Source organism: Scyliorhinus torazame, chromosome 16 (genome assembly GCF_047496885.1).
Source record: "Scyliorhinus torazame isolate Kashiwa2021f chromosome 16, sScyTor2.1, whole genome shotgun sequence".
NCBI classification, from domain to species: Eukaryota; Metazoa; Chordata; class Chondrichthyes; order Carcharhiniformes; family Scyliorhinidae; genus Scyliorhinus; species Scyliorhinus torazame.
In genome coordinates this window covers 88344608-88371148 of record NC_092722.1, presented here as the reverse complement: position 1 = coordinate 88371148, position 26541 = coordinate 88344608, and the positions used below count along the sequence as shown (strand labels likewise).

The 26541-nt window shown below is 51.5% G+C and overlaps 1 protein-coding gene across 1 annotated transcript in view; it reads left to right on the top strand.

Moving 5' to 3' along the window:
* The window catches only part of LOC140392933 (complement C1r-A subcomponent-like), a 270575-nt gene that overhangs the window by 214966 nt on the left and 29068 nt on the right, over positions 1 to 26541 (top strand). Inside the window, exons 5-8 of the mRNA XM_072478713.1 lie at positions 11691 to 11884; positions 13691 to 13838; positions 16188 to 16306; positions 21623 to 21704. Of these exons, the coding sequence (XP_072334814.1) occupies positions 11691 to 11884; positions 13691 to 13838; positions 16188 to 16306; positions 21623 to 21704 (543 nt within the window). The remainder of the gene's footprint in view (positions 1 to 11690; positions 11885 to 13690; positions 13839 to 16187; positions 16307 to 21622; positions 21705 to 26541) is intronic.

The following is a 26541-nucleotide window of genomic DNA, read 5'->3' as shown; positions in this document are numbered from 1 at the left end:
GAAACATTAGGGACCTTCAAGCAGCCATTGGATAGGTACATGGATTACGGTAAAATGATATAGTGTAGATTCATTTGTTCTTAAGGGCAGCACGGTAGCATTGTGGATAGCACAATTGCTTCACAGCTCCAAGGTCCCAGGTTCGATTCCGGCTTGGGTCACTCTCTGTGCGGAGTCTGCACATCCTCCCCGTGTCTGCGTGGGTTTCCTCCGGGTGCTCCGGTTTCCTCCCACAGTCCAAAGATGTACAGGTTAGGTGGATTGGCCATGATAAATTGCCCTTAGTGTCCAAAATTGCCCTTGGTGTTGGGTGGAGGTGTTGAGTTTGGGTAGGGTGCTCTTTCCAGGAGCCGGTGCAGACTCAATGGGCCAAATAGCCTCCTTCTGCACTGTAAATTCAATGATAATCTATGATTAATCTAGGACAAAGGTTCAGCACAACATCGTGGGCCGAAGGGCCTGTTCTGTGCTGTATTTTCTATGTTCTATGTTCTTTTCAACACTCTGGTGCGGCCGCATTTAGAGTATTGCATGCAATTCTGGTCGCCGCATTATAGGAAGGATGTGGAAGCATTGGAAAGGGTGCAGAGGAGATTTACCAGAATGTTGCCTGGTATGGAGGGAAGATCTTATGAGGAAAGGCTGAGGGACGTGAGGCTGTTTTCGTTAGAGAGAAGAAGGTTAAGAGGTGACTTAATTGAGGCATACAAGATGACCAGAGGATTGGATAGGGTGGACAGTGAGAGCCTTTTTCCTCGGATGGTGATGTCTAGCACGAGGGGACATAGCTTTAAATTGAGGGGCGAGAGATATAAGACAGATGTCAGAGATAGGTTCTTTACTCAGAGAGTAGTAAGGGTGTGGAATGCCCTGCCTGCAACAGTAATGGACTCGCCAACACTAAGGACATTCAAATGGTCATTGGATAGACATATGGACAATAAGGGAATAGTGTAGATGGGCTTTAGAGTGGTTTCACAGGTCGGCGCAACATCGAGTGCCGAAGGGCCTGTACTGCGCTGTAATGTTCTATGTTCTATGTTCTATATCCGTTCACTCACCAATTACTGTAAATAGCTACTTCTGTAAATATGTCGTTTCTGCTCTAAGCATCCGACAAATTTTTTTTTTAAAAAGGGGGATGTCATAATATGCACCCATGCACATCATGAGGTAAAAGCAGGCAGTGACAGACACCCAGGTGAGCCAATCAATATACAGAACAGAACACGACCAATCACAAGACAGGACACCAGAGGGGGGGCTTCCAACTATAAAACACACGAGGCATCAGCACTCTGCCTCTTTCCACTGGTGATTGCTGTAGTGATAGTCAGGGTGTACAAATCATTCAACACCTCCTGGATCAGAGCTAGCCTGGTCTAGATAGTTCACTTTAGTTTACTTAGGGTAGTTGAGAGTCAACCCACAGGCAGCTGTGTGTTTTGTTACTAGAGTTCAATAAATCTCATACTGAACCAACGCCTATGTTTGATGTACACTTGATCAGTTAATTGCATCGTGTGCAACCCGTGTTACTCCAGGATGAACAACACGCTGAGACACAGCGAGAGAGAGAGTCATAGAAGGCCAGACAGTGAGTGAGAAAGACAGAGAAAGAGAGAGAGTGAGAGAGCGAGCGAGAGAGGGAGACAGAGAAAGAGAAATAGAGACATAGAGAAAGGGAGAGAGTCAGAGTGGGAGGGTGAATTTTTCGGAATCTAGAAACGGAGAGAGTGTGAGGGAGACAATGTCAGGTTTAGAAATGAGAGAGATGGAGAAGGTAGGTAGTTCATGTGGTGATATGCATGTACACATCAATGTATGTAGTTGTCTGTCAGTGCACATAGTTATCGGTACGACCTCCGACCAGCAGGTGGCATTAGACATCTATCACGTGACTTGAGACACCCAGCAGTTGGTAGTAAGTTGTACAAAAAGATAGTTGCACTTAGAGTAGCTTCAGGAGAATTCACTGAATTCATCTGGTAGCCATCGTCTATGTTGTAGTTCATTAGTTATCTTTCCATGTGTTTGTTAATAAATCATCTTTCCAGTTAAACAGCTAGATGTTCTGTGGAGATCATTATAATGGTTATATCACAGAACACAACATGGTATCAGGAGTGCAGAAGACTTAAAGATAACAATGGAAAAGACGGCGTGAAATAGGCTGAAGAACGAAAAGAGAAGATTCTTCCGCCGACCTGGTGCACTTCGGCCATCTGCAACTCAACACAACAAAAGACTGTGAAGTTAGAGATTTAGGGCAGCACGGTAGCAGAAGTGGCTAGCACTGTGTCTTCACAGCGCCAGGGTCCCAGGTTTGATTCCTCGCTGGGTCACTGTCTGTGTGGAGTCTGCACGTTCTCCCCGTGTCTGCGTGAGTTTCCTTCGGGTGCTCCGGTTTCCTCCCACAGTCCAAAGACGTGTAGGTTAGGTGGATTGGCCATGATAAATTGCCCTTCGTGACCGAAAAAGGTTAGGAGGGGCTATTGGGTTACGGGGATAGGGTGGAAGTGAGGGTTTAAGTGGGTCGGTGCAGACTCGATGGGCTGAATGGCCTCCTTCTGCACTGTATGTTCTATGGAAGGTTTGAAGGCATCTCACCAGCTTCAAGTCTCGGGTAACGTCGATGAAAATTGGCGTGTGTTCAAGCAGCAATTTAGACTCTATGTTGCAGCCCTTGTCCTGCAGGCTCAGCTGACGAGAGGCGTAATGCTTTGCTGCTCATGGCAGCAGGTCCTCAAGGACCTCGAAATATACAATACCTTTGCCTTCGACAGTGAAGACGAAAGCAAAAGCTTTGATGCAGTACTACAGCGCTTTGATCGGCATTGTTCTCTGAAGAAAAATGAATCATTTGAACGTTATATATTTTGTACGAGTACCCAAAAAGCAGGCAAATCTGTTGATTCTTTTGTAACCAACTTGCGGTTGAAGACGCAGTCGTGCAATTTTAGTACGTTAAATCCGTCGATGATCCGTGACCAGATAATGTTCGGCGTATTGAATGACAAAGTACTTGAGAGGTTATTGCGACCTGAATAGAAAATGCTATCACAATCTGCCATGCAAGTGAGCGAACTGATTAGTACGCTCAACCTGAAATATTTTGGCGCCAATCTCGAAGAAGACGCCTGCGCCATAAGCACTGTGAGGCAGTCAAGAAAGAAACGTGGTCTCAATGCGGGTGGCCATTTTGAGCGGCCGACCGGATCTGCCATTTTGTGCTAGCCATGCAGCACTCGACATTTGCCACGGCGATGTCCCGCACTTGAAAAACTGTGACAGAATGAGTCATTTCGACAGGCGATGTCCCTCACGTCCAACAGTTGACCAAGCAAGACCAATCAGTGTGGATTATGAGACATGCATCAACGACCTGTCTGTTGTGAACATGATCTCAATGGGAGACACGAATAGTCCGACCAGCCAGGGTGGCAAATTTTTTCTCACCATTTGCAGCCACAGTGATGCGGATGCGAAGATCCTAGAGGATAGATGGATGATTCCATTGATGGTAAATGGCACGCTAATCAAATGTAAGCTCAACACGGGAGCAAGGGCCAATTTGATTACTTTGTCAACATGAAACGACTAAAAATCAAACCGAAAGTGGTCCGCAGAACAGTGCTACTGAAGGACTAAAATGGTCATCAAATCACAACATGAGGAGTATGTGAGAGCGCAGTAACTGTCAACAACAGAACGTGGATGATCACATTCTCCACAGTGGAATCAGAGCGCCAATTGCTCAAGAGGAGTCGAAGGGTGTGAAGAGCTTGGGCTCATTAAGCGGGTGTACACTGCAGCCAGCAAGGCACCCCGCCAACATGCATCCGTAGAAAATTCATCACAAAGGACTTTCTGGAGATATTTCCAGGATTTGGCATTCTGCCTTTTACGTTCCGCATCCAGCTGAAGGAGAATGCGAAGCCAGTTGCACACGAACCGAGACGTGTACCTGCTCCGCTGAAGGACAAACTGAAGGCCGAGTTAGACAGAATGACAACTCTAAGAGTCATCAGGCGCCTCGAGGAACCTACCGACTGGGTTAACTCTATGGTGTGTGTTAAAAAGAGGAACGGTGACCTGAGGATATGCATGGATCCCAAAGACCTCAACCTTAACATGAAGAGGGAGCACTACCCAGTTCTGAAGAGGGGAAAAAATAGCGTGCAAATGGGCGGCACAGTAGCACAGTGGTTAGCACTGTTGCTTCACAGCTCCAGGGTCCCAGGTTCGATTCCGGCTTGGGTCACTGTCTGTGTGGAGTCTGCACAGCCCCCCCGTGTCTGCGTGGGTTTCCTCCGGGTGCTCCAGTTTCCTCCCACAGTCCAAAGATGTGCAGGTTAGGTGGATTGGCCATGATAAATTGCCCTTAGTGTCCAAAAAAACAAGGTTAGGTGGAGTTACTGGGTTACGGGGATAGGGTGGAGGGTGCTCTTTCCTAGGGCTGGTGCAGACTCGATGGCCCAAATGGCCTCCTTCTGCACTGTAAAGTCTATGATTCTATGATGGCTGGAGCGACGTGTTTCAGCAAGTTGGACACGTCACAAAGCTCTGGCAGCTCAAGCTGGACAAGCGAACACAAAGCTGTGTACATTTCACACACCCTTCGGACGCTGCTGCTTCCTGAGGATGCCAGTCGGCAGAATTTCAGCCTCTGCCATGGAGCAGGTAGTGGAAGGGTTAGCAGGCATCCGCCTTTATGTCGATGATATCATAATGTTATGGGCCAGGGTTTAGAAAACTCCAAAGTATATCATGGAGTCCACCTGACCTACAACTGTTTATTTATTTTGGTTACGATGAGCACAAGGGTCTGCCTTTCAGGTGTTATTCAACTGAGTTCTTAGGTGCTTTTAATCAAAAAACAAGCTTTATTCTACGAATTTAGTTAACATGTGTATAAACACACAGCAAGAATTTTATCAACTACAAACATAAAGACCCCACACAGCTACAGTGATCTATGTATAACTCTTAATGAATTCCCCCTTAACTGTTCCAATTCAATAACAAAATCTAAGTAAAACCAGAAGCCCCTATTCAAAGGTGTGGTCCAGCAGACAGCATTCTCACTGGTATAAGTTCCCCTTTTCAAACAGCAGATCTGAATTCCTTCCAGAAAACAATTCTCTATTTTAAGTTATCAAGTAGTCTGAAAACAGCTTTTAAAATGAAGATAGAGAGACACTTCTTTCAACCTGTGCAGTTCAAACCAGTCCAAACTCAAAGGGAAAGTAAAAACTCACAGAATGACATCACTGAAGCCATGTTTTAAGACAAAAACATTTCTTAAAGGGACACACCCATGACAATAACCTGGGGTTCCACACGCAAGGAGTATGACAAAAGGCTTCTTCGAATCCCACAATGGATTAGAAAAAAATGGCCTCAAGCTCAATAAAACAAAATGTCAAATCGGGGTTGATACCATCATCACCTTTTTAGGGGACAGGTTCTCGGCAAAAGGTGTGCAGCCGGATAACGAAAAGATCAAAGCCATTCTGACGATGCCACGTCCCACAGACAAAAAAGGCATCTTATGCATACTCGGGATGATCAACTTTGTGGGCAAGTGTATTCCCAACCTGACCTCCAAAACCTCCCAACTACGAGACTCGGTAAAAAAGGACATTTTGTTTCAGTAGTCTCCCAAACTTGAACGGGAGTGGCAAGCGTTGTGTATCTCGCTCACGACAGTGCCAGTCCTAGCGTTCTTTGACCCGGCGGGAAAGACAAACATTTAGCCCGATGCATCCCCAGATGGCCTAGGAGCGGTTTTGCTGCAGCAGGGTGCAGGCGACAGCCGCCTGCCGGTGGCTTACGCCTCCCGAGCGATGTCCGAGACAGAGCGCATGTATGGGTTAGTCGCGGTTTTGGAACAATTCCATGATTATGTGTATGGTCTTCTAACGTTTCTGCTGGAAGCTGACCACAGGCCGCTTATTTCCATTGTGCAGAAGAATTTGTCCAAAATGTCCCCGAGAATCCAACGCAGCATGGTGAAGCTCCAGTGCTACGATTTTGACCTCATCTATACACCAGGCAAATACTTGCCGTCGCTGACACACTGTCTCGAGCCACGGCCATCAAAGAGGAACACTTGGAGGATGAGGGTGTACAACAACATGTCAATCTTGTTGCTGCATCGCTTCCAGTCTCCGCGAAGAATTCGCTCCTAATAAAGGCAGAAACGTAGTCCTACGAAAGGTAGTCAAGTGTCTCCGAGAGGGATGGCCAAGTGTCTCCGAGAGGGATGGCCAAGTGTCTCCGAGAGGGATGGCCAAGTGTCTCCGAGAGGGATGGCCAAGTGTCTCCGAGAGGGATGGCCAAGTGTCTCCGAGAGGGATGGCCAAGTGTCTCCGAGAGGGATGGCCAAGTGTCTCCGAGAGGGATGGCCAAGTGTCTCCGAGAGGGATGGCCAAGTGTCTCCGAGAGGGATGGACAAGTGTCTCCGAGAGGGATGGTCAAGTGTCTCCGAGAGGGATGGTCAAGTGTCTCCGAGAGGGATGGGCAAGTGTCTCCGAGAGGGATGGGCAAGTGTCTCCGAGAGGGATGGCCAAGTGTCTCCGAGAAGAGGGATGGGCAAGTGTCTCCGAGAGGGATGGCCAAGTGTCTCCGAGAGGGATGGCCAAGTGTCTCCGAGAGGGATGGGCAAGTGCCTCCGAGAGGGATGGCCAAGTGTCTCCGAGAGGGATGGTCAAGTGTCTCCGAGAGGGATGGCCAAGTGTCTCCGAGAGGGATGGCCAAGTGTCTCCGAGAGGGATGGCCAAGTGTCTCCGAGAGAGATGGTCAAGTGTCTCCGAGAGGGATGGGCAAGTGTCTCCGAGAGGGATGGGCAAGTGTCTCCGAGAGGGATGGCCAAGTGTCTCCGAGAGGGATGGTCAAGTGTCTCCGAGAGGGATGGGCACGTGTCTCCGAGAGGGATGGCCAAGTGTCTCCGAGAGGGATGGCCAAGTGTCTCCGAGAGGGATCGCTCTCTAAGGGTTCCTGCTCGGGTTACTACAATGTGCAGTCAGAATTGAGTGAGGTGAATGGCCTTTGACTGCGACAGCACAGGATTGTGATTCCGCATTCCTTGAGGCCACTCATGCTCAAGCTCCATGAAGGGCATTGAGAAGTGCAAGTGCAGAGCCAGGGATACAATTTATTGGCCAGGCATCACCCAAGACATTGCAGGCATGGTCGACCACTGTGACACGTGTCAGAAATTCCTCTGCAAGCAAAGGCCCGATACACATGAGTGAAATCACCACAAGTCCGTGGCCGAAGGTGGGCATGGATCTTTTCATTTCAATTGGAGTGAATACCTTTTAGTTAGTGACTACTTCTCCAATTACCCAGAAGTAGCACAGCTGGTGAACACGACTGCTCGGTGTGCCATCCAACATGCTAAAGAGATTTTAGTGTGGCATACCAAGCACTGTCATGTCTGACAATGGTCCCTGTTTCAAAAATTATCAGTGGGCTGAATTTGCCCGTCACTATGATTTTAGGCACATCACTCAAGTCCTCTATATCCCCAGTCAATCGAGAAGGCAGAAAAGGGTGTGCACATTGTAAAACAGCTGCTAAAGAAAGCCATTGATAGCCAGGAAGACATCTATTTGGCGATTCCAAGCTATCAGTCGGCACCACATGTCAATGGGCAGTCACCAGCACAGCTGCTAATGAATAAACAGCTGCGAACGACCCTGCCTTCCATTGCAACTCACCCTGTGGATCGAGGACTGGAGCGGAAACTGCTTCTTCAGAAAAGGAGGAGAAAGGGTTATACGATAGATCTACAAAGAAGCTCCAGCCACTGCATCTAAGTGATACGGTCAGACTGGAGGATGCCAATGGAAACGGATGGTGATGGCTGGCAAAGGTACTGCAACAGGCAGACCCACATTTGTTTCTGGTTCTTACTGAGGATGGTTCAGTCTTGCGAAGGAACTGAAGACCGCTGTTGAAAGTGCAATGTCCTTTCATTTTGAGTCCAGCAGAAGAGCTGGTATGCAATCCCAAAACACTTGAAGAGGACACAGACCACCCAACAGAGACAGCGATCAGAGAAACATCCGCAGCAATGAATAAGGAACCGGCAGGAACACCAACAACAAATGAAGGTGGTACATGATCGCCGATTCAGCCATCGTTCAGGGGATCAACCAGATCACGTTGTAAACCTGACAAATTGAACTTGTAATAAACTGTGTACACTATCTGTTTCAAGTTATCATGCATATCAGGTTATTGTGAAGAACAGTCACATTTGTAAATATCAATACGTCCAAAGGAAGGGGGATGTAGTGATATGCATGTACATATCAATGTATGCAGTTGTCTATTAGTGCACATAGTTATCTGTATGACCTGCGACCAGCAGGTGGCGTAATACATCTATCACATGACTTGAGACGCCCGGCTGTTGGTAGTAAGTCAGACAAGAAGATAGTCTCACTTAGAGTAGCTTCAGGAGAATTCACTGAATTCATTTAGAATCCATAGTCTGTACTATAGTTCGTTAGTTATCTTTCCACATGTTTGTTAATAAATCGTCTTTCTAGTTAAACAGCGAGATGTTCTGTGTAGATCATTACTACGCTCATGTCACAGAACATAACAGCTCAGAACATAACAGATACAGAGAGATTAAGAGAGGTTGAGAGAGAGAGTGAGAGAGAGAAAGATGAGAAAGGTGTAGAGGGTGGGAGATGCAGAAAGCGAGGTACAGAGATAGAGAGATGGAGGCAGTGGAATGGGACAAATGACAGAGCCAGCGAGGAAGAGATGGGGAGAGTGGGAGATGGAGAGTGAAAATACATAGAACAGTACAGCACAGAACAGGCCCTTCGGCCCTCGGTGTTGTGCCGAGCCTTGTCCGAAACCAAGATCAAGCTATCCCACTCCCTGTCATTCTGGTGTGCTCCATGTGCCTATCCAATAACCGCTTGAAAGTTCCTAAACTGTCCGACTCCACTATCACAGCAGGCAGTCCATTCCACACCCTAACCACTCTCTGAGTAAAGAACCTACCTCGGACATCCCTCCTATATCTCCCACCCTGAACCTTATAGATATGCCCCCTTGTAACAGCTACATCCACCCGAGGAAATAGTCTCTGAACGTCCACTCTATCTATCCCCCTCATCATCTTATAAACCACTATTAAGTCGCCTCTCATCCTCCTCCACTCCAAAGAGAAAAGCCCTAGCTCCCTCAACCTTTCCTCATAAGACCTATCCTCCAAACCAGGCAGCATCCTGGTAAATCTCCTTTGCACCCTTTCCAATGCTTCCACATCCTTCCTGTAGTGAGGTGACCAGAACTGCACACAATACCCCAAATGTGGTCTCACCAGGGTCATGTATAGTTGCAGCATAACATCGCGGCTCTTAAACTCAAGCCCCATGTTAACAAACGCTAACACACTACAAGCCTTCTTCACGGCTCTATCCACTTCAGTGGCAACCTTCAAAGATCTGTGGGCATGAACCCCAAGATCTCTCTGTTCCTCCACATTCCTCAGAATCCTGCCGTTGACCCTGTAATCCGCATTCAAATTTTTCCTACCAAAATGAATCACCTCGCACTTATCAGGGTTAAACTCCATTTGCCATTTTTCGGCCCAGCTCTGCATCCTATCAATGTCTCTTTGCAGCCTACAACAGCCCTCCACCTCATCCACTACTCCACCAATCTTGGTGTCATCAGCAAATTTACTGATCCACCCTTCAGCCCCCTCCTCCAAGCCATTGATAAAAATCACAAATAGCAGAGGACCCAGCACTGATCCCTGTGGTACACCGCTGGTCTCCAGTCTGAAAATTTTCCATCCACCACCACCCTCTGTCTTCTATGTGATAGCCAGTTGCTTATCCAATACGAGATTGATTGTGAGAGAGCGACAGAAAAAGAGACTCAGAGTCAGGCAGTCCTGTTCCCCATGTGCCTGCCCCCCTGGTCCTTTGAGACGGTAGAGGTGGTGGATTTGGAAGGTGCTGTCGAAGGAGCCTTGGCGAGAGGCTGCGGTCCATCTTGCAGACGGTACACACGGCTGCCAGTGTGCGCCGGTGGTGGAGGGAGTGAATATTTGTGGTTAGCGTGTTGATCGAGCGGGGCTGCTTTGTCCTGGATGGTGTCGAGCTTCTCGAGTGTTGTTGGGAGAATATTGCATCACACTCCTTGACTTGTGTCCTTGTAGATGGTGGACCCGCCACCTCTACCGTCTTGAAGGATAAGGCAGACACTTGGGGAACACCCACCACCACTAATTCCCCCTCCGAGCCCTATACACATTATCCAGACTGGGAAATATATTGGGCAATCCTTCACTTTCGGTGAGTCAGAATACTGGAAGTCCCTCCCTGACAGCACTGTGGGTGTACCTACACCACCAGGGACTTCAGCGGGTTCTAGATGGCGGCTCACCCACCACCTTCTCAAAGGGCAATGAGGGATGGCGCAATAAGGTTTGGAGGCCCCCACCAGAGATGCCCACATCATGTGAACATATTAATGACCTCGAGGAGCTCAGCGCGTGGGGCACAATTGCAAAATATGTGGATGATACTAAACTCGGAAGCATTCCGACCTGTGAGGAGGACAACGTTGAGCTTCAAAGGGACAGAGGCAGGTCTGGTGGGGTGGGCAGACAGGGGGCAGGCACAGTTTAACACAGAGGAATGTGAAGTGATTAATTTTGTTAGCATAGGACGCAAAGAGAGAATACAAAATAAGGGGTGGAATTCTTAAAGGGGGTGCACGAGCAGAGGGACCTGGATGAACATGTTCATGAATCATTGACGGTGGCAAAGTCCAAGGAGAGAGAGGCTAATTAAACAGGCAATGTCCTGGGCTTCATTAATAGGGGCCTAGATAGACCCCGAGATGAGGTTATGGGGATAGGGTGGGGGATTGGGCCTAGCGTGCTGTTTCAGAGGGCTGTTGCAGACCCGGTGGGCTGAATGGCCTCCTTCTGCACTGGAGGGATTCTATTCTATGACATTGGAGAGAAAGAGAGAAAGAAAGGGAGAGAGAGACAGACAATCAGAGAAAGAGACAGATTAAGAGAGAGCGCGGCAAAGGTTGCCGAGAACGGTTCCAGGGATGAGGAATTCGGTGACAAGGGGAGATTGGAGAAAGTCGGAGCCTGTTCCCAGTGGTGAAGAGAGAAGGCCGGAGGAGACTTGATTGAAGGGTTCAAGGGGAAAGGGGATTGGGTCGAGAGGGAAGTTGGGGAAAGGGAAGGGATGAGAACGAGGGGGATAGACACACACAGATTTCAGGGGATTGTTGAAAGGAGTGATGGGGAGAAGCGTTTTCACATGGAGAGGAAGTTAGGGTCCTGCAGAGTGAAGCTGTCTGAGACGCTGGAGAAGACAGGTCCAAACAAGAAGGGATTGGACTGTGATTGGGAGGGGAGGAATGAGCCAGGGTTGCAGGAAGAGGTGAAGGAATTAGGACAAGGTGAGTTGCTCGTTGGATAAGCTAGCATCGAGAGGATGGACCGAACGACCCCTGGCCCACCCCACCACCATTCTGTGCTGTATTCCTCACAGCGTACACCAATGTGCCCTTGCCACTCCTGAGTGGCGCATTGTAAGGCAAGGCAGGGAGGGGTGGGAGGTTTGGTGGGAAGTCAATGTCCGCCATTTGACCGCAATCTCTCTCTGTGTCTTTGTGTCGGACAGCGCAATGCCAGGAGTTCTTTGACCAAGTGTCGGGACATGTGTCGAGCCCGGAGTACCCCAGGCCCTACCCTCCGAACCTCAGGTGTAACTACAGCCTGAGGGTGGAACTAGGGTTCTCCATCCACCTGGTGTTCCAGGAGCTGTTCGAGATCGACGCGCACGATGAAGTCCGCTGCCCCTACGACCAACTGATGGTGAGTTAACGGTCCCATCGCCATCAAAGGCCACACAGCGAATAGAATCGAGAGTGTCCTGAATTACACCTCCCACAGCTCACACTCCATTCCTGTACCTGTCCTGGGAGTGTTTGATGGGGACAGTGTAGAGGGAGCTTTACTCTGTATCTAACCCTGCGCTGTATCTGTCCTGGGAGAGTTTGATGGGGACAGTGTAGAGGGAGCTTTATTCTGTATCTAACCCCGTGCTGTACCTGTCCTGGGAGTATTTGATGTGGACAGTGTAGAGGGAGGTTTACTCTGTATCTCTCCCCGTGCTGTACCTGTCCTGGGAGTATTTGATGTGGACAGTGTAGAGGGAGCTTTACTCTGTATCTAACCCCGTGCTGTACCTGTCCTGGGAGTGTTTGACGTGGACAGTGTAGAGGGAGCTTTACTCTGTATCTAACCCCGTGCTGTACCTGTCCTGGGAGTGTTTGACGTGTACAGTGTAGAGGGAGCTTTACTCTGTATCTAACACCGTGCTGTACCTGTCCTGGGAGTGTTTGAAAGGGTTAGTGTCGTGGGAGCTTTACTCTGTATCTTACCCCGTGCTGTACCTGTCCTGGGAGTGTTCGAAAGGGTTAGTGTCGAGGGAGCTTTACTATGTATCTAGCCCAGTGCTGTACCTGTCCTGGGAGTGTTTGATGGGGACAGTGTAGAGGGAGCTTTACTCTGTATCTAACCCCGTGCTGTACCTGTCCTGGGAGTGTTTGATGGGGACAGTGTAGAGGAGCTTTACTCTGTATCTAACCCCGTGCTGTACCTGTCCTGCGAGTATTTGATGTGGACAGTGTAGAGGGAGCTTTATTCTGTATCTAACCCCGTGCTGTACCTGTCTTGGGAGTATTTGATGTGGACAGTGTAGAGGGAGCTTTACTCTGTATCTCTCCCCGTGCTGTACCTGTTCTGGGAGTATTTGATGTGGACAGTGTAGAGGGAGCTTTACTCTGTATCTAACCCCGTGCTGTACCTGTCCTGGGAGTGTTTGATGTGGACAGTGTAGAGGGAGCTTTATTCTGTATCTAACCCCGTGCTGTACCTGTCCTGGGAGTGTTTGACGTGGACAGTGTAGAGGGAGCTTTACTCTGTATCTAACACCGTGCTGTACCTGTCCTGGGAGTGTTTGAAAGGGTTAGTGTCGAGGGAGCTTTACTCTGTATCTAACCCCGTGCTGTACCTGTCCTGGGAGTGTTTGAAAGGGTTAGTGTCGAGGGAGCTTTACTATGTATCTAGCCCAGTGCTGTACCTGTCCTGGGAGTGTTTGATGGGGACAGTGTAGAGGGAGCTTTACTCTGTATCTAACCCCGTACTATACCTGTCCTGGGAGTATTTGATGTTGACAATGTAGAGGGAGCTTTACTCTGTATCTAACCCCGTGCTGTACCTGTCCTGGGAGTGTTTGATGGGGACAGTGTTGAGGGAGCTTTACTCTGTATCTAACCCCGTGCCGTACCTGTCCTGGGAGTATTTGATGAGGACAGTGTAGAGGGAGCTTTACTCTGTATCTAACCCCGTGCTGTACCTGTCCTGGGAGTGCTTGATGGGGACAGTGTAGAGGGAGCTTTACTCTGTATCTAACACCGTGCTGTACCTGTCCTGGGAGTGTTTGATGGGGACAGTGTAGAGGGAGCTTTATTCTGTATCTAACCCCGTACTGTACCTGTCCTGGGAGTGTTTAATGGGGGACAGTGTAGAGGGAGCTTTACTCGCTTGGTAATGGTATAGTTCAGGTGCTGTGAGGCAAAGATTAATAAAACCTTTTCCAATGTTCCTTTGGTGTAGGTTGCGTACCGGAATAATCTGGACGGTCCGCTGTGCGGGAATGTGAAACCAAACCTGATCGATACACAGAGTAACATTGTGAACATCCTCTTCAACAGCGATGACTCTGGAGATAGCCGCGGCTGGAAGCTCTATTACACCACAGACAGTAACCAGCACTAAACCCTCCCTATCTCTGTAACCTCCTCCAGACCCTACAACCCCCCTATCTCTATAACCTCCTCCAGACCCTACAACCCTCCCTCTCTCTGTAACCTCCTCCAAACCCTACACCCCTCCCTATCTCTGTAACCTCCTCCAGTCCCCGGACTCCTCCCTATCTCTGTAACGTCCTCCAGCCACTACAACCCTCCCTATCTCTGTAACTTCCTCCAGACCCTACACCCCTCCCTATCTCTGTAACCTCCTCCAAACCCTACACCCCTCCCTATCTCTGTAACCTCCTCCAGCCCCCGGACTCCTCCCTATCTCTGTAACGTCCTCCAGCCACTACAACCCTCCCTATCTCTGTAACTTCCTCCAGACCCTACACCCCTCCCTATCTCTGTAACCTCCTCCAAACCCTACACCCCTCCCTATCTCTGTAACCTCCTCCAGCCCCCGGACTCCTCCCTATCTCTGTAACGTCCTCCAGCCACTACAACCCTCCCTATCTCTGTAACTTCCTCCAGACCCTACACCCCTCCCTATCTCTGTAACCTCCTCCAGCCCCCTACACCCCTCCCTATCTCTGTAACGTCCTCCAGCCACTACAACCCTCCCTATCTCTGTAACTTCCTCCAGACCCTACACCCCTCCCTATCTCTGTAACCTCCTCCAGACCCTGCACCCCTCCCTATCTCTGTAACCTCCTCCAGCCCCCTACACCCCTCCCCATCTCTGTAACCTCCTCCAGCCCCCGGACTCCTCCCTATCTCTGTAACGTCCTCCAGCCACTACAACCCTCCCTATCTCTGTAACTTCCTCCAGACCCTACAACCCTCCCTCTCTCTGTAACCTCCTCCAGCCCCCGGACTCCTCCCCATCTCTGTAACCTCCTCCAGACCCTACACCTCTCCCTATCTCTGCAACCTCCTCCAGCCCCCGGACTCCTCCCTATCTCTGTAACCTCCTCCAGACCCTGCACCCCTCCCTATCTCTGTAACCTCCTCCAGACCCTGCACCCCTCCCTATCTCTTAACCTCCTCCAGCCCCCTACACCCCTCCCCATCTCTGTAACCTCCTCCAGCCGCTACAACCTTCCCTATCTCTGTAACCTCCTCCAGACCCTACACCCCTTTCTATCTCTGTAACCTCCTCCAGCCCCCGGACTCCTCCCTATCTCTGTAACCTCCTCCAGCCGCTACACCCCTCCCTATCTCTGTAACCTCCTCCAGACCCTACAACCCTCCCTCTCTCTGTAACCTCCTCCAGCCCCCGGACTCCTCCTCATCTCTGTAACCTCCTCCAGACCCTACACCTCTCCCTATCTCTGCAACCTCCTCCAGCCCCCGGACTCCTCCCTATCTCTGTAACCTCCGCCAGGCCCTAATCCTCCCCTATCTCTGAAATCTCCTTTAGCGCCTAAATCCTCATTATCTCTGTAACCTCTTCTAGTCCTATACACCGCTCCCTATCTCTGCAACCTCCTCCAGCCCCTATAACTTTCCCTTTCCCTGTAAATCCCTCCTATCCCTACACCCCTCCCTATCTCTGTAACCTGCGACAACCCTCTGATATCTCCGCGTAGGTGCAATTCCGGCCTCTTGAACAACCCCTGATTCCCATCACTCCAACATTTGCAGGCATGCCTTCAGCTATCCGTAGGCACTGAGCTCTGGAAATCTCTCCCTAAACCTTTCCGGCTCTCACTGACTTTGTTCCTCTTTCTCTGCTTCTCGATCCCTCCATCTTCCTCTCACTCTCTCTTTCTGTCTCTTTGCCGGTCTCTTTCTCTACCTGTCCCTCTGTCACTCCGTTCTCTGTCTCCCTCGCTCTCTCTCTATCTCTCTTTCTCTCCCTGTCTCTGTCTCGCTCTCTCTCTCTGCCTCCCTGTCTTCCTCTGTCTCCCTCTGTCTCTACCTCTGGTTGTCTCTCTCTGTCTGTTTTTTTCTTTCTGTCTCTCTCTGTCTCCCTCTCTCTGTCTCTCTCGCTTCCTCTGTCTCTCCCTCTCTCTCTCGCTCCCTTTGACTCTCCCTCTCTCTGTCTCTCCCTTCATCTCCTTCTGTCGCTCCCTCTCTGCCACTCCCTCTCTTTCGCTCCCACTCTGCCTCCCTCTCTCTGTCTCTTTCTCTCTGTCTCCATCTCTCTCTCTCTCTGTTCTCTTTGTCTCTCTCTCTCTCTCTGTCTCCCTCTTTCTATTTCTCAATCTCTCTCTGCCTCTCTCGCTACCTCCCTCGCTGCCCCTCTGCATCTGTCGCGTTTACACGGGAGGCATTTTAACCCATGTCTCAGTTATGAGTTATGTCATTGTGCCTAATCCTGTTTTTCCATCCCCCCCTCGCCCCCTACTTGCCAGGAATACGGTGCCCAGATCTGAACACGTTAGACCATGGGACGATTCAACCACGGCAGGATCATTACCGCTTCCTCGACCACGTGTCGTTCACGTGTGACGTGGGCTACAAGATCATGGAGGTGCGAAAGCTTCGAGCATCCTCGCGATGGCATGCTGGAACAGTGGTTTGCACTGCTGCCTCACAGTGCCAGGAACTCGGGTTCGATTCCGACCTTCAGTTACTGTCTGTGCGGAGTCTGCTCGTTCTCCCCGTGTGTGCGTGGGTTTCCTCCGGGTGCTCCGGTTTCCTCCCACAGTCCAAAGATGTGCAACTTATGTGGGGTTATGAGTTTACAGTGATAGGGCAGGGGAGTAGATAGGGTGCTCTTTCGGAGGGTCGGGGCAGACTTGGTGGGCTGAATGGCCTCCTCCTGTAGGAATTCTATTCCAAGATAGTCCTCAATTCAATCTCTCTGATGCACGATCAATTACACAAAGACGAGAGTTGGATGTAATCGAGGCTTTATTACACTGAGATGTGTGGCCTCCCACAGCAGCTGATGAAATGGCTGCTGTACTGGGAGCACGCATATTTATACTCCGCCTACTGGGCGGAGCCAGCAGGCAGGGATCTACCCCCGTACCTATAGTACAGGAGCCTTACCGTAAAGCACCTATATCAACATCCTATATATACAATATATACATCAGTGGTGACTACCACATTCACCCCCTGTTAAAAATGAGTCTGGCGGGGGTGGTGGAGAACTATGTACAGAAAGTTGTGTTTTAAAAGTACAGATAATGTTACAAATTCAGACGGTCCGGTGCCTTGATCTGTCGGTGAGAGCGCCGCAGTGCTGGTGGTGACTCCGGCGGCGGCTTGGTCTTCGGTGACTCCGGGAGGATGTCGAAATCCTCTTCATCCCCGGGTGTGAGCAAGGGGAGGACGGATTGTCCCGGAGCGGGGGCTGCGGTGGGATGCGCCGGGGGTGGGGGGGGGGGGGGGGGGGGGGTGGTGCCGGGTCGGAGGGGGGGGGTTGTGGAACCAGCTGGTGCCAGGTCCCTGAGGGAGACTGTGTCTTGGCGGCCGTCGGGGTACGCTACGTAGGTGTACTGCGGGTTGGCATGAAATAGCTGTACCCTCTCAACCAACGGGTCCGCCTTGTGGAGTTGCACGTGTCTACGGAGGAGAACAGGAGCTGCCAGCCATGTCGGGAGCGAAACCCCGGAGATGAACTTCCTAGGGAAGGTAAAGAGACGTTCATGGGGGGTTTCGTTAGTCGCGGTGCAAAGGAGCGACCGAATGGAGTGAAGTGTGCCGGGGTGGACCTACTGCCAGCGCGAGGCCGGGATGATTTCTGGACCGTAGGGCCAGCTGGACGGCCCTCCAGACCGTCCCATTCTCCCTCTCCACCTGCCCGTTTCCCCGGGGGTTGTAGCTGGTCGTCCTGCTCAAGGCAATGCCCCTGTTGAGCAGGAACTGATGCAGCTCATCGCTCATAAATGAGGATCCCTGGTCGCTGTGGACATAGGCGGGGAAGCCGAACAGAGCGACGATGGTGTTGAGGGCTTTGATGACGCTGGCAGACGTCATGTCGGGGCATGGGATGGCAAAGGGGGATCGGGAATATTCATCGACCACACTGAGAAAGTACGTGTTGCGGTCGGTGGAGGGGAGGGGCCCTTTGAAGTCCACGCTGAGGCGTTCAAAGGGGCGGGAGGCCTTCACCAGGCGCGCACGGTGTGGCCGGCAGAAGTGCGGTTTACACGCCGCGCAGACCTGGCAGTCTCTGGTGACAGTCCTGACATCCTCGATGGAGTAGGGCAGATTGTGGGCCTTGATGAAATGGTAAAAACATGTGACCCCTGGGTGACAGGTTGTCGTGCAGGGTCCGGAGTCGGTCCACTTGTGCGCTGGCACATGTACCTCGGGATAGGGCATCGGGGGGCTCGTTGAGCTAACCGGGGCGATACAAAATCTCGCAGTTGTAGGTGGAGAGCTCGATCCTCCACCTCAAGATTTTATCGTTCTTGACCTTACCCAGTTGGTCAGTGAGGAGAGTGAATCTCCTGCCGGCCAGGTAATGCCTCCAATGCCGCACAGCTTCAACGATGGCTTGGGCCTCTTTTTCAACGGGGGAGTGCCGAATTTCAGAGGCATGGAGGGTGCGGGAAAAGAATGCCACGGGCCTGCCTGCCTGGTTGAGGGTGGCGGCCAGAGCGACGTGTGATGCATCGCTCTCGACTTGGAAGGGGAGCGTCTCGTCGACCGCGTGCATCGCGGCCTTGGCGATGTCGGCCTTGATACGGTTAAAGGCCTGGTGAGCCTCGGCCATCAGAGGAAAAACAGTGGATTGAATGAGTGGGCGGGCCTTGTCCGCATAGTTTGGGACCCACTGGGCGTAATACAAAAAGGACCCAAGACAACGTTTGAGGGCCTTGGGGCAGTGGGGGAGGGGGAGTTCCATGAGGGGGCGCATGCGGTCGGGGTCGGGCCCCAGAACTCCGTCTGGACCACATCGCCGAGGATGGCTAAGTGGTTTGTGCTGAACATGCACTTATCCTTGGCGGTGTGGAGAAATTTGGCAAGGTTGGCGTCATGGCCCTGCTGATCATGGCCGCAGATGGTGACCTTGTCCAGGTACGGGAAAGTGGCCCGCAGCCCGTACCGGTCAACCATTCGGTCCATCCCCCGTTGGAAAACCGAGACCCTAGTTAGTGACGTCGAAGGGTACCCTAAGAAAGTGGTAAAGGCGGCCGTCGCCCTCGAACGCAGTGTATGGGTGGTCTGCCCGGATGCAGAGCTGGTGGTAGACAGATTTCAGGTCGACTGTCAAGACGACCCATTACTGTGCAATCTGATTGAATGTGGTAGTACCAGGTATCGCGGTACCTAAAAGGTTGATGACCATTGGTTAGACCCAGGAGTTTACTATTGGCTGTTGTTACGTAGCTCCGCCCTGACAGGCGGGGTATAAGAGATGGTGCCGTCCCAGCAGCCTTCACTTTCTGTATCGAAGCTGCTGGGGAACAAGTTCTAGTAGATTAAAGCCTTGTTATGAAATCACTTCGTGTTGAGTGCAATTGATCGTGCATCATTGACCATATCAGATATGTGTGGGAGGGGGTACGCGTCGAGCTGCGTGTACCGATTGATGGTCTGACTGTAGTCAACGACCATTCTGTGTTTCTTCCCAGTTTTAACTACTGCCACTTGGGCTCTCCAGGGGCTGTTGCTGGCCTCGATGATGCCTTCCCGAAGCAGCCGCTGGATTTCAGACCTGATGAAGGTCCTGTCCTGGGCGCTGTACCGTCTGCTCCTGGTGGCGACGGGCTTGCAATCTGGGCTTAAGTTTGCAAAAAGGGAAGGTGGGTCGACCTTAAGGGTCACGAGGCCGCACACAGTAAGGGGTGGTAGGGGCCCGCCGAATTTCAGGGTTAGGCTCTGGAGGTTGCACTGGAAGTCCAGGCCGGGTAGCAAGGCAGCGCAGAGGTTGGGGAGGACATAGAGGCGGAAGCTGCTGAACTCCACGCCCTGGACAGTGAGAGTGGCGATGCAGTACCCCCGGATCACCACGGAGTGGGACCCGGAAGCCAGGGAGATTCTCTGGTTAGTGGGGTGTAGCGAGGGAGCAGCGCCTTATCGTATTGGGGTGAATGAAGCTCTCAGTGCTCCCGAAGTCCAGCAGGCTGGACATCTCGTGCCCGTTGACCTTCACTTTAGTTGAAGCAGTCACGAGGTTGTGTGGTCGAGACTGGCCAATCGTGACCGAGGCGAGACGCGGCTGGTCGTTAGCAGTTGCAGGCGATGAGCGGCCGGATGAGGTGCCCGACGGGCAAGGGTCCTGAGGCAAGGGTAAGATGGCGGCGCCCACGGGCTGCACATGTCGTGGGGAGATCAAGATGGCAGCGCACGTTGGTCCTGGGAGGAACAAGATGGCGGCGCCCACGGGCCGCACGTGTTGTGAGTCGAGCAAGATGGCGGCGTCCACTGGCCGCATGTGGTCCCAGGAGGGGAAGATGGTGGCGCCCACTGGCTGCACCCACTGGCTGCATGTGGGAGGTGCCGGGACAAGAGCGGCGATTGAGCGAGCCTGGCACACTGCAGCGAAATGTCCCTTCTTGCCACAGGCCTTGCAGAGGGCGCTCCACACTGGGCAGCGCTGTCAGGGGTGTTTTGACTGCCCACAGAAGCAGCATTTGGGCCCCCCCGGGGTTGGTTGGCTGCCGCACAGGCGTGGGATTGGCTGAGGGCGATTGCTGATGGGGTCCACGATGACACGGCTGTCTGCCGAGTCCACGATGCACAGGGGGGGTGGGCCGCGCGGTCGGGGATATAGACCTGAATGTTGCGTGATGCGACCGAACGTGAAAGCGCTAGTTTTTTGGTCACCGTGAGGTCGAGCATGGCCCCTTCGAAGAGGCGCTGGCGGATGTAGTCAGACCCTACGCCCGGAACAAATGCGTCTCTCATTAGCAAATTCGAGTGTTCCGTGGCCGAAACGGCCTGACAGTCACAGTCTCTAACTAGGGGGAGCAGGGCGCCAGAAATCTTCCACCGACTCACCGGGAGGTTGACACCGCGTGGAGGGGAGGTGCCTGGCATAGAGTGTGTTAGTCCGCTGAGCGTAGTTTTCCTTCAGTAGCGCCATGGCCTCTGCGTAGGTCGGCGCGTCCTGGACAAGTGGAAAGACGTTGGAGCTCAGCCGCGTGTAAAGGATCTGGAGCTTCTGGGCTTCTGGGATTGGGTCTGGTGCAGACCCGATGTAAGCTTCAAAACAGGCTAGCCAATGTTCAAAGTCCTTTTTGGCGTTGTCTGCTTGTGGATGCAGCTGCAGGCGATCCGGCTTGATGCGGAGGTCCATCTTCTGTTAACTTAGTGTAATAAATTGATGCACGATCAATTACACAAAGACGAGAGTTGGATGTAATCAGGGCTTTATTACACTGAGATGTGTGGCCTCCTACAGCAGCTGGTGAAATGGCTGCTGTACTGGGAGCACACATATTTATACTCCGCCTACTGGGCGGAGCCAGCAGGCAGGGAACTACCCCCGTACCTGTAGTACAGGGGCCTTACCGTAAAGCACCTATATCAACATCCTATATATACAATATATACATAAGTGGTGACTACCACACTCTGGGTGGTCTTCGGGAGGACAAACAGTGCGTCGAGGCCCAGGTTTCCTGTGCGGCCTCCAAGCTCTGTGATACCAAGGAGCAAAGTAAATTAAAGAAATGTTCAGGGAACAATTGGAGGGTTCCAGGAAGAGGTCCACTCAGCTCCTCTTGAGCCTCGTACAAAGGAATAGGATGTGGCCTATTCATCAGGATGCTGAAAGTGGGGGGGATTCGGTGATGGTAATGCCATTGAATGTCAAAGGAGGCAATTCTGTTGAGATGTTGATGAAGTGTTTTCTGAAGGGGCTAATTTGATGTCTCTCACCCAGGGTGACAAGGAACTGAAATTGTTCGGAATGCTTTGCACGGGAGATGGCGTGTGGAACAAGGAAGTTATCCCAACTTGCCAAAGTAAGTCCGGTCGTGGAATAATGTTCGAATCCTTGGGTTTCCCATGCTGCCTACAAGCTGCGAGATATCAAGGAGCAAATATTTTTATTCGCCCCATTGACATCATTTTCGCTATACAAAGAAAGAAAAAGAAAAACAGAACGACCCCAACAATATAAATCCAAAAACATCGACTCGCAGAACAAAAACAAAAACAACCACCCCCTCCCCCCCTTAGCATTCCACAACAACAAACTCCCAAAAGTACATAATAAACAAACCCCAAGAATTGTAGAACCCGTCCATCGCCCCCACCTCCCCCTCCTCAGCTCAAACTTCTCCTTCTCCAGGGTCAGATCCCCCCGCCATGCCAAGGCACAGGGTGGAGAAGCTGACCTCTATCATGATATGCAGCTAATGAACACATAGAATAGGACACGATCAATGAGCAGTCAGGACACTCAGGGGTGGTATCTCACTATAAAAGGGATGAGGCACTCACACCCTGCCTCTTTCCACAGACCAACATCTACAGAGTGAGACAGGGTGTATCCTCAGCATCACACCCCAGCACGGGGCTTAGAGCAAGGCTGGTTCAGTTAGACTGAGTTACTACATTTAGATTAGCAGAGAGTCGAACACATTGAGAACTGTGCTAATAGTTCAATGAAACACATTGAACTCACTTCAAAGTCTGAAGCACCTTTTACTCAAAACTGCATTAAGTGGCAGCTTGTGTTATTCCAAATTACATAACACAACATGACACCAGGAGTCTGTTCAATCTAGTTCGTTCAACTCAGCAAGATCCGTGACGACCAGCGAATGTATCCCGGCACAATGGAAAAGATTCAGGCTCCTCACCAGCTCAGGACCTCTGGCAATCTCAGTGCCAACTGGCGGACATTCAAGCAGAAATTTCAGCTTTACGTCGAAGCATCAGACCTCAATGGTGCGTCTGATGCACGGAAGATAGCTCTTTTCCCCACCACTGCGGGTGATCACGCCTTGGAAATATTCAACTCCTTTCACTTCGCCGAAGACCAGGACAAGACAAAGTTTCCGACCATCCTGGACAAGTTTGACAGCCACTGTGAGGTGGACACCAACAAAATCTTCGAGCGCTACATATTCAAGCAGCTATTGCAAGGTAAAGACGAATCCTTCAACTCATATTTAACTAACCTTAGACTGCTAGTGCAATCCTGCAACTTTGGTGATATCACTGACTCCATGATCAGAGACCAAATCGTTTTTGGAGTTCACTCTGATCCTCTGAGAGAGCAGTTACTGAAGATCAAGCATTTAGCCCTGCCAGTTGCGATTGAAACATGCATAGTGCATGAGCACGCTGAAAATCGCTATTCCCAGTGCAAAACAGCAGAAAATTATAAACTAGCCTCCCAAGAGGCGGAGAGTGTGCAGGCCATCTCCCGGATGCAGCGCCTCAACATTGCCGAAAGCAGCCATTTCGGGCGCTCTTCCCAGGACCCGATGCATGCGCGATGCGAACGGGATAACGAAGCGGCCGAAACCCGCACTGCGCAGGTGCAGACGTCTGAGAACCGCACTGCGCATGTGCAACGACGCACGGAGCCTCAGAACGCCAACATCATGACGTGTTCAAACTGTGGCACCACCCATTTAAAGAAACACTGCCCTGCAGGAGGCAGACGCTGTTTAAACTGCGGGAAGCCAGGCCACTATGCAGCCCGGTGCAGATCTGCACCACCAGTCAGGAGCCAGCGTTCCCAATTCCGACGACGGCGCATCCGGAGTGTGCAACAAGGCCTACAGGATTCTGATCCCAGCAGTGCAGCGGATCCAGATGCTGAATGCCTGGACAACGCCTACCGTGTGGGCATTATTACAATGTGTGAATATGCCACACCAGACACATCGCAAGTCCAATCGATCCTAGCTGTGGATTCCGAGGACGAATGGTGAGCAGTGATGAAGGTCAACCACTGCCCCATCCAGTTCAAGCTGGACACAGGTGCCTCTGCCAACCTCCTCTCTCAGGCAGACTTCAGACGCATTAAGAAGCCCCCCCACGGTCCTTCCAGCTGCCTGCGAGCTCCTGGATTACAACGGGAATGCCGGGCACTGGGATCCTGCCACCTGCACGTATCCAACCGACACACACAAACACGGTTACGCTTTGAAATTGTTAAGATGGACAGGGCATCCCTACTAGGTGCGCACGCCTGCAAGCAGCTGAACCTCATTCAAAGGGTTTACACCACAACATCCTCCCATGTGGATCTTCAGGCCGGCATCGACGACATCCTCGCCCAGTATCCTGATGTGTTCGACAAGATGGGCACGCTGCTGTATCGATACAAGATTCTGCTATGGCCTGATGCCAAGCCAGTGGCCCACGCACCACGACGAGTCCATGCTCCACTGAGAGAGCGTCTGAAGGCTCAGCTCAAGGATCTTCAGCAAAAGGCATCATATCCAAGGTCACCGAACCAACTGACTGGGTCAGCTCGATGGTGTGCGTAAAGGAGCCTTCGGGGGACCTGCGCATCTGCATTGATCCCAAGGATCTCAATAAGAATATCATGCGGAAACACTACCCCATCCCGAAGCGGGAGGAACTCACCAGTGAGATGGCATATGCGCGCTTCTTCACCAAATTGGATGCATCACAGGGATTTTGGCAAATCCAGCTGGAAGAGTCCAGCAGAAGGCTCTGCAGCTTCAACACGCCTTTTGGCAGATACTGCGACAATCGCATGCCATTTGGCATCATCTCAGCATCGGAGATATTCCATCGCATCATGGAGCAGATGATGGAAGGCATTGAAGGGGTTCATGCGTACGTGGACGACATCATCATATGGTCCACGACCCCTGAAGAACATGTGTCCCATCTCCAGAAGGTATTCCGCCGTGTTCATGCCAACGGCGTAAAGTTAAACTGGTCCAAATGTTGTTTTGGCACATCGATGCTCAAGTTCCTAGGCCACCAAATCTCACAGCATGGTGTGCGCCCGGACATAGACAAAATCAAGGCCATCGAGGCGATGGAGGTCCCTGAGGACAAAAAGACGGTGCTGCGCTTCTTGGGTATGGTCAATTTTCTGAGCAAGTTCATTCCAAACATGGCCACATACACCACGGCCCTACGCAACCTGGTGAAAAAGTCAACTGCCTTTGAGTGGAAGGTGGCCCACCAGACAGAGTGGCTGGAGCTGAAAGCCAAGCTCACCACTGCACCCGTCCTTGCATTCTTCGACCCGGACGGGGAGAAAAAGATATCCACAGATGCGAGTCAGGATGGCATTGGTCCGATGTTGCTTCAACGAGATGACACATCATCCTGGGCACCAGTAGCCTACGCATCAAGGGCGATGACGCCCACTGAAACCAGATATGCACAGATTGAGAAGGAGTGCTTGGGTCTTCTCACCGGCATCCTCAAATTTCATGATTATGTCTACGGCCTGCCGACATTCACTGTCGAGACAAATCTTAGGCCTCTGGTCCACATCATCCACAAGGACCTGAATGACATGACGCCTCGGTTGCAGAGAGTCCTGCTTAAACTTTGGAGGTATGACTTCAACTTGGTGTACACACCTGGCAAGGAGCTCATCATCGCTGATGCATTGTCCCGCTCTGTCACCTCGCCCAGTGAGCCGCTGGAGATCATACAACACATCGAATCGCAGGTGCAGCTGTGTGCTAGCACTCTCCCGGTGACAGATGAGAAGGCAGTTCTCATCCGTGATGAGACAGCCAAAGACCCCCTCTTGCAGCGCGTCATCCACACCTCACCAATGGCTGGCAGAAAGGTCAGTGCCCACAATTTTACAATGTGAAGGATGACCTGACGGTGATTGATGGTATCCTCCTCAAGCGGGACAGGATTGTCATTCCCTCAGTCTCCAGAGCTTGGTGCTGCGCCAGATTCATGAGGGACGCCTGGGCGTTGAGAAGTGCAGATGCAGAGCCCGGCTAGCTGTCTACTGGCCTGGCTTCAGCCAAGACATCATGAACATGGTCCTGAATTGTGCTCCCTGTCAGCGGTTCCAGCCAGCGCAGAGCAAGGAGACGCTCCAGCAGCACGACATAGTGACCTCTCCGTGGTCCAAGGTTGGCATTGACCGCTTTCATGCAAATGGCCACGACTACGTATTGATCATCGACTATTTCTCGAATTGCCCTGAGGTGCTGAAGCCCCCGGACCTCACCTCTCGGACCGTCATCAAAGCCTGTAAGGAGACGTTCTCAAGTCATGGCATCCCAATCACCGTCATGAGCGACAATGGCCCGTGCTTTAACAGTCGAGAATGGTCCACATTTGCCAGGTCATACAATTTCCAGCATGTCACCTCCAGTCCGCACTATCCGCAGTCCAATGGAAAAGTCGAGAAAGGGGTGCACATTGTGAAACAGCTCATTTGCAAGGCCGCAGACTCTGCTTCCGACATACACCTTGCACTGCTCGCGTACAGGGCGACTCCATTGTCCACTGGCATGTCGCCAGCTCAACTCCTGATGAACAGGGACCTGCGGACGATTCTTCCAGCCATACACCTGCCCAACCTGGATCACCTCCCGGTGCTGCAGAAGATGCAGCAGCTCAGAGACCGTCGAAAACATGGCCATGGTGCCCATGCCACCGTTCTGGCCGTGCTATCCCCAGCAGACACTGACAGGATCCAGATACCGGATGGTGCGTGGTCTGCCCCGGCTGTCATTGTTCGACAGGCCGTGCCCTGCTCTTATGTTGTACGTATGGCTGATGGCTCCATCGTGCGAAGGAATCGACGGGCACTGCGCAAAGTTGCTTGCCCGCAACCACTTTCTCCTCCATTTCCATATGTTGAATTGCCACCTGCTGATA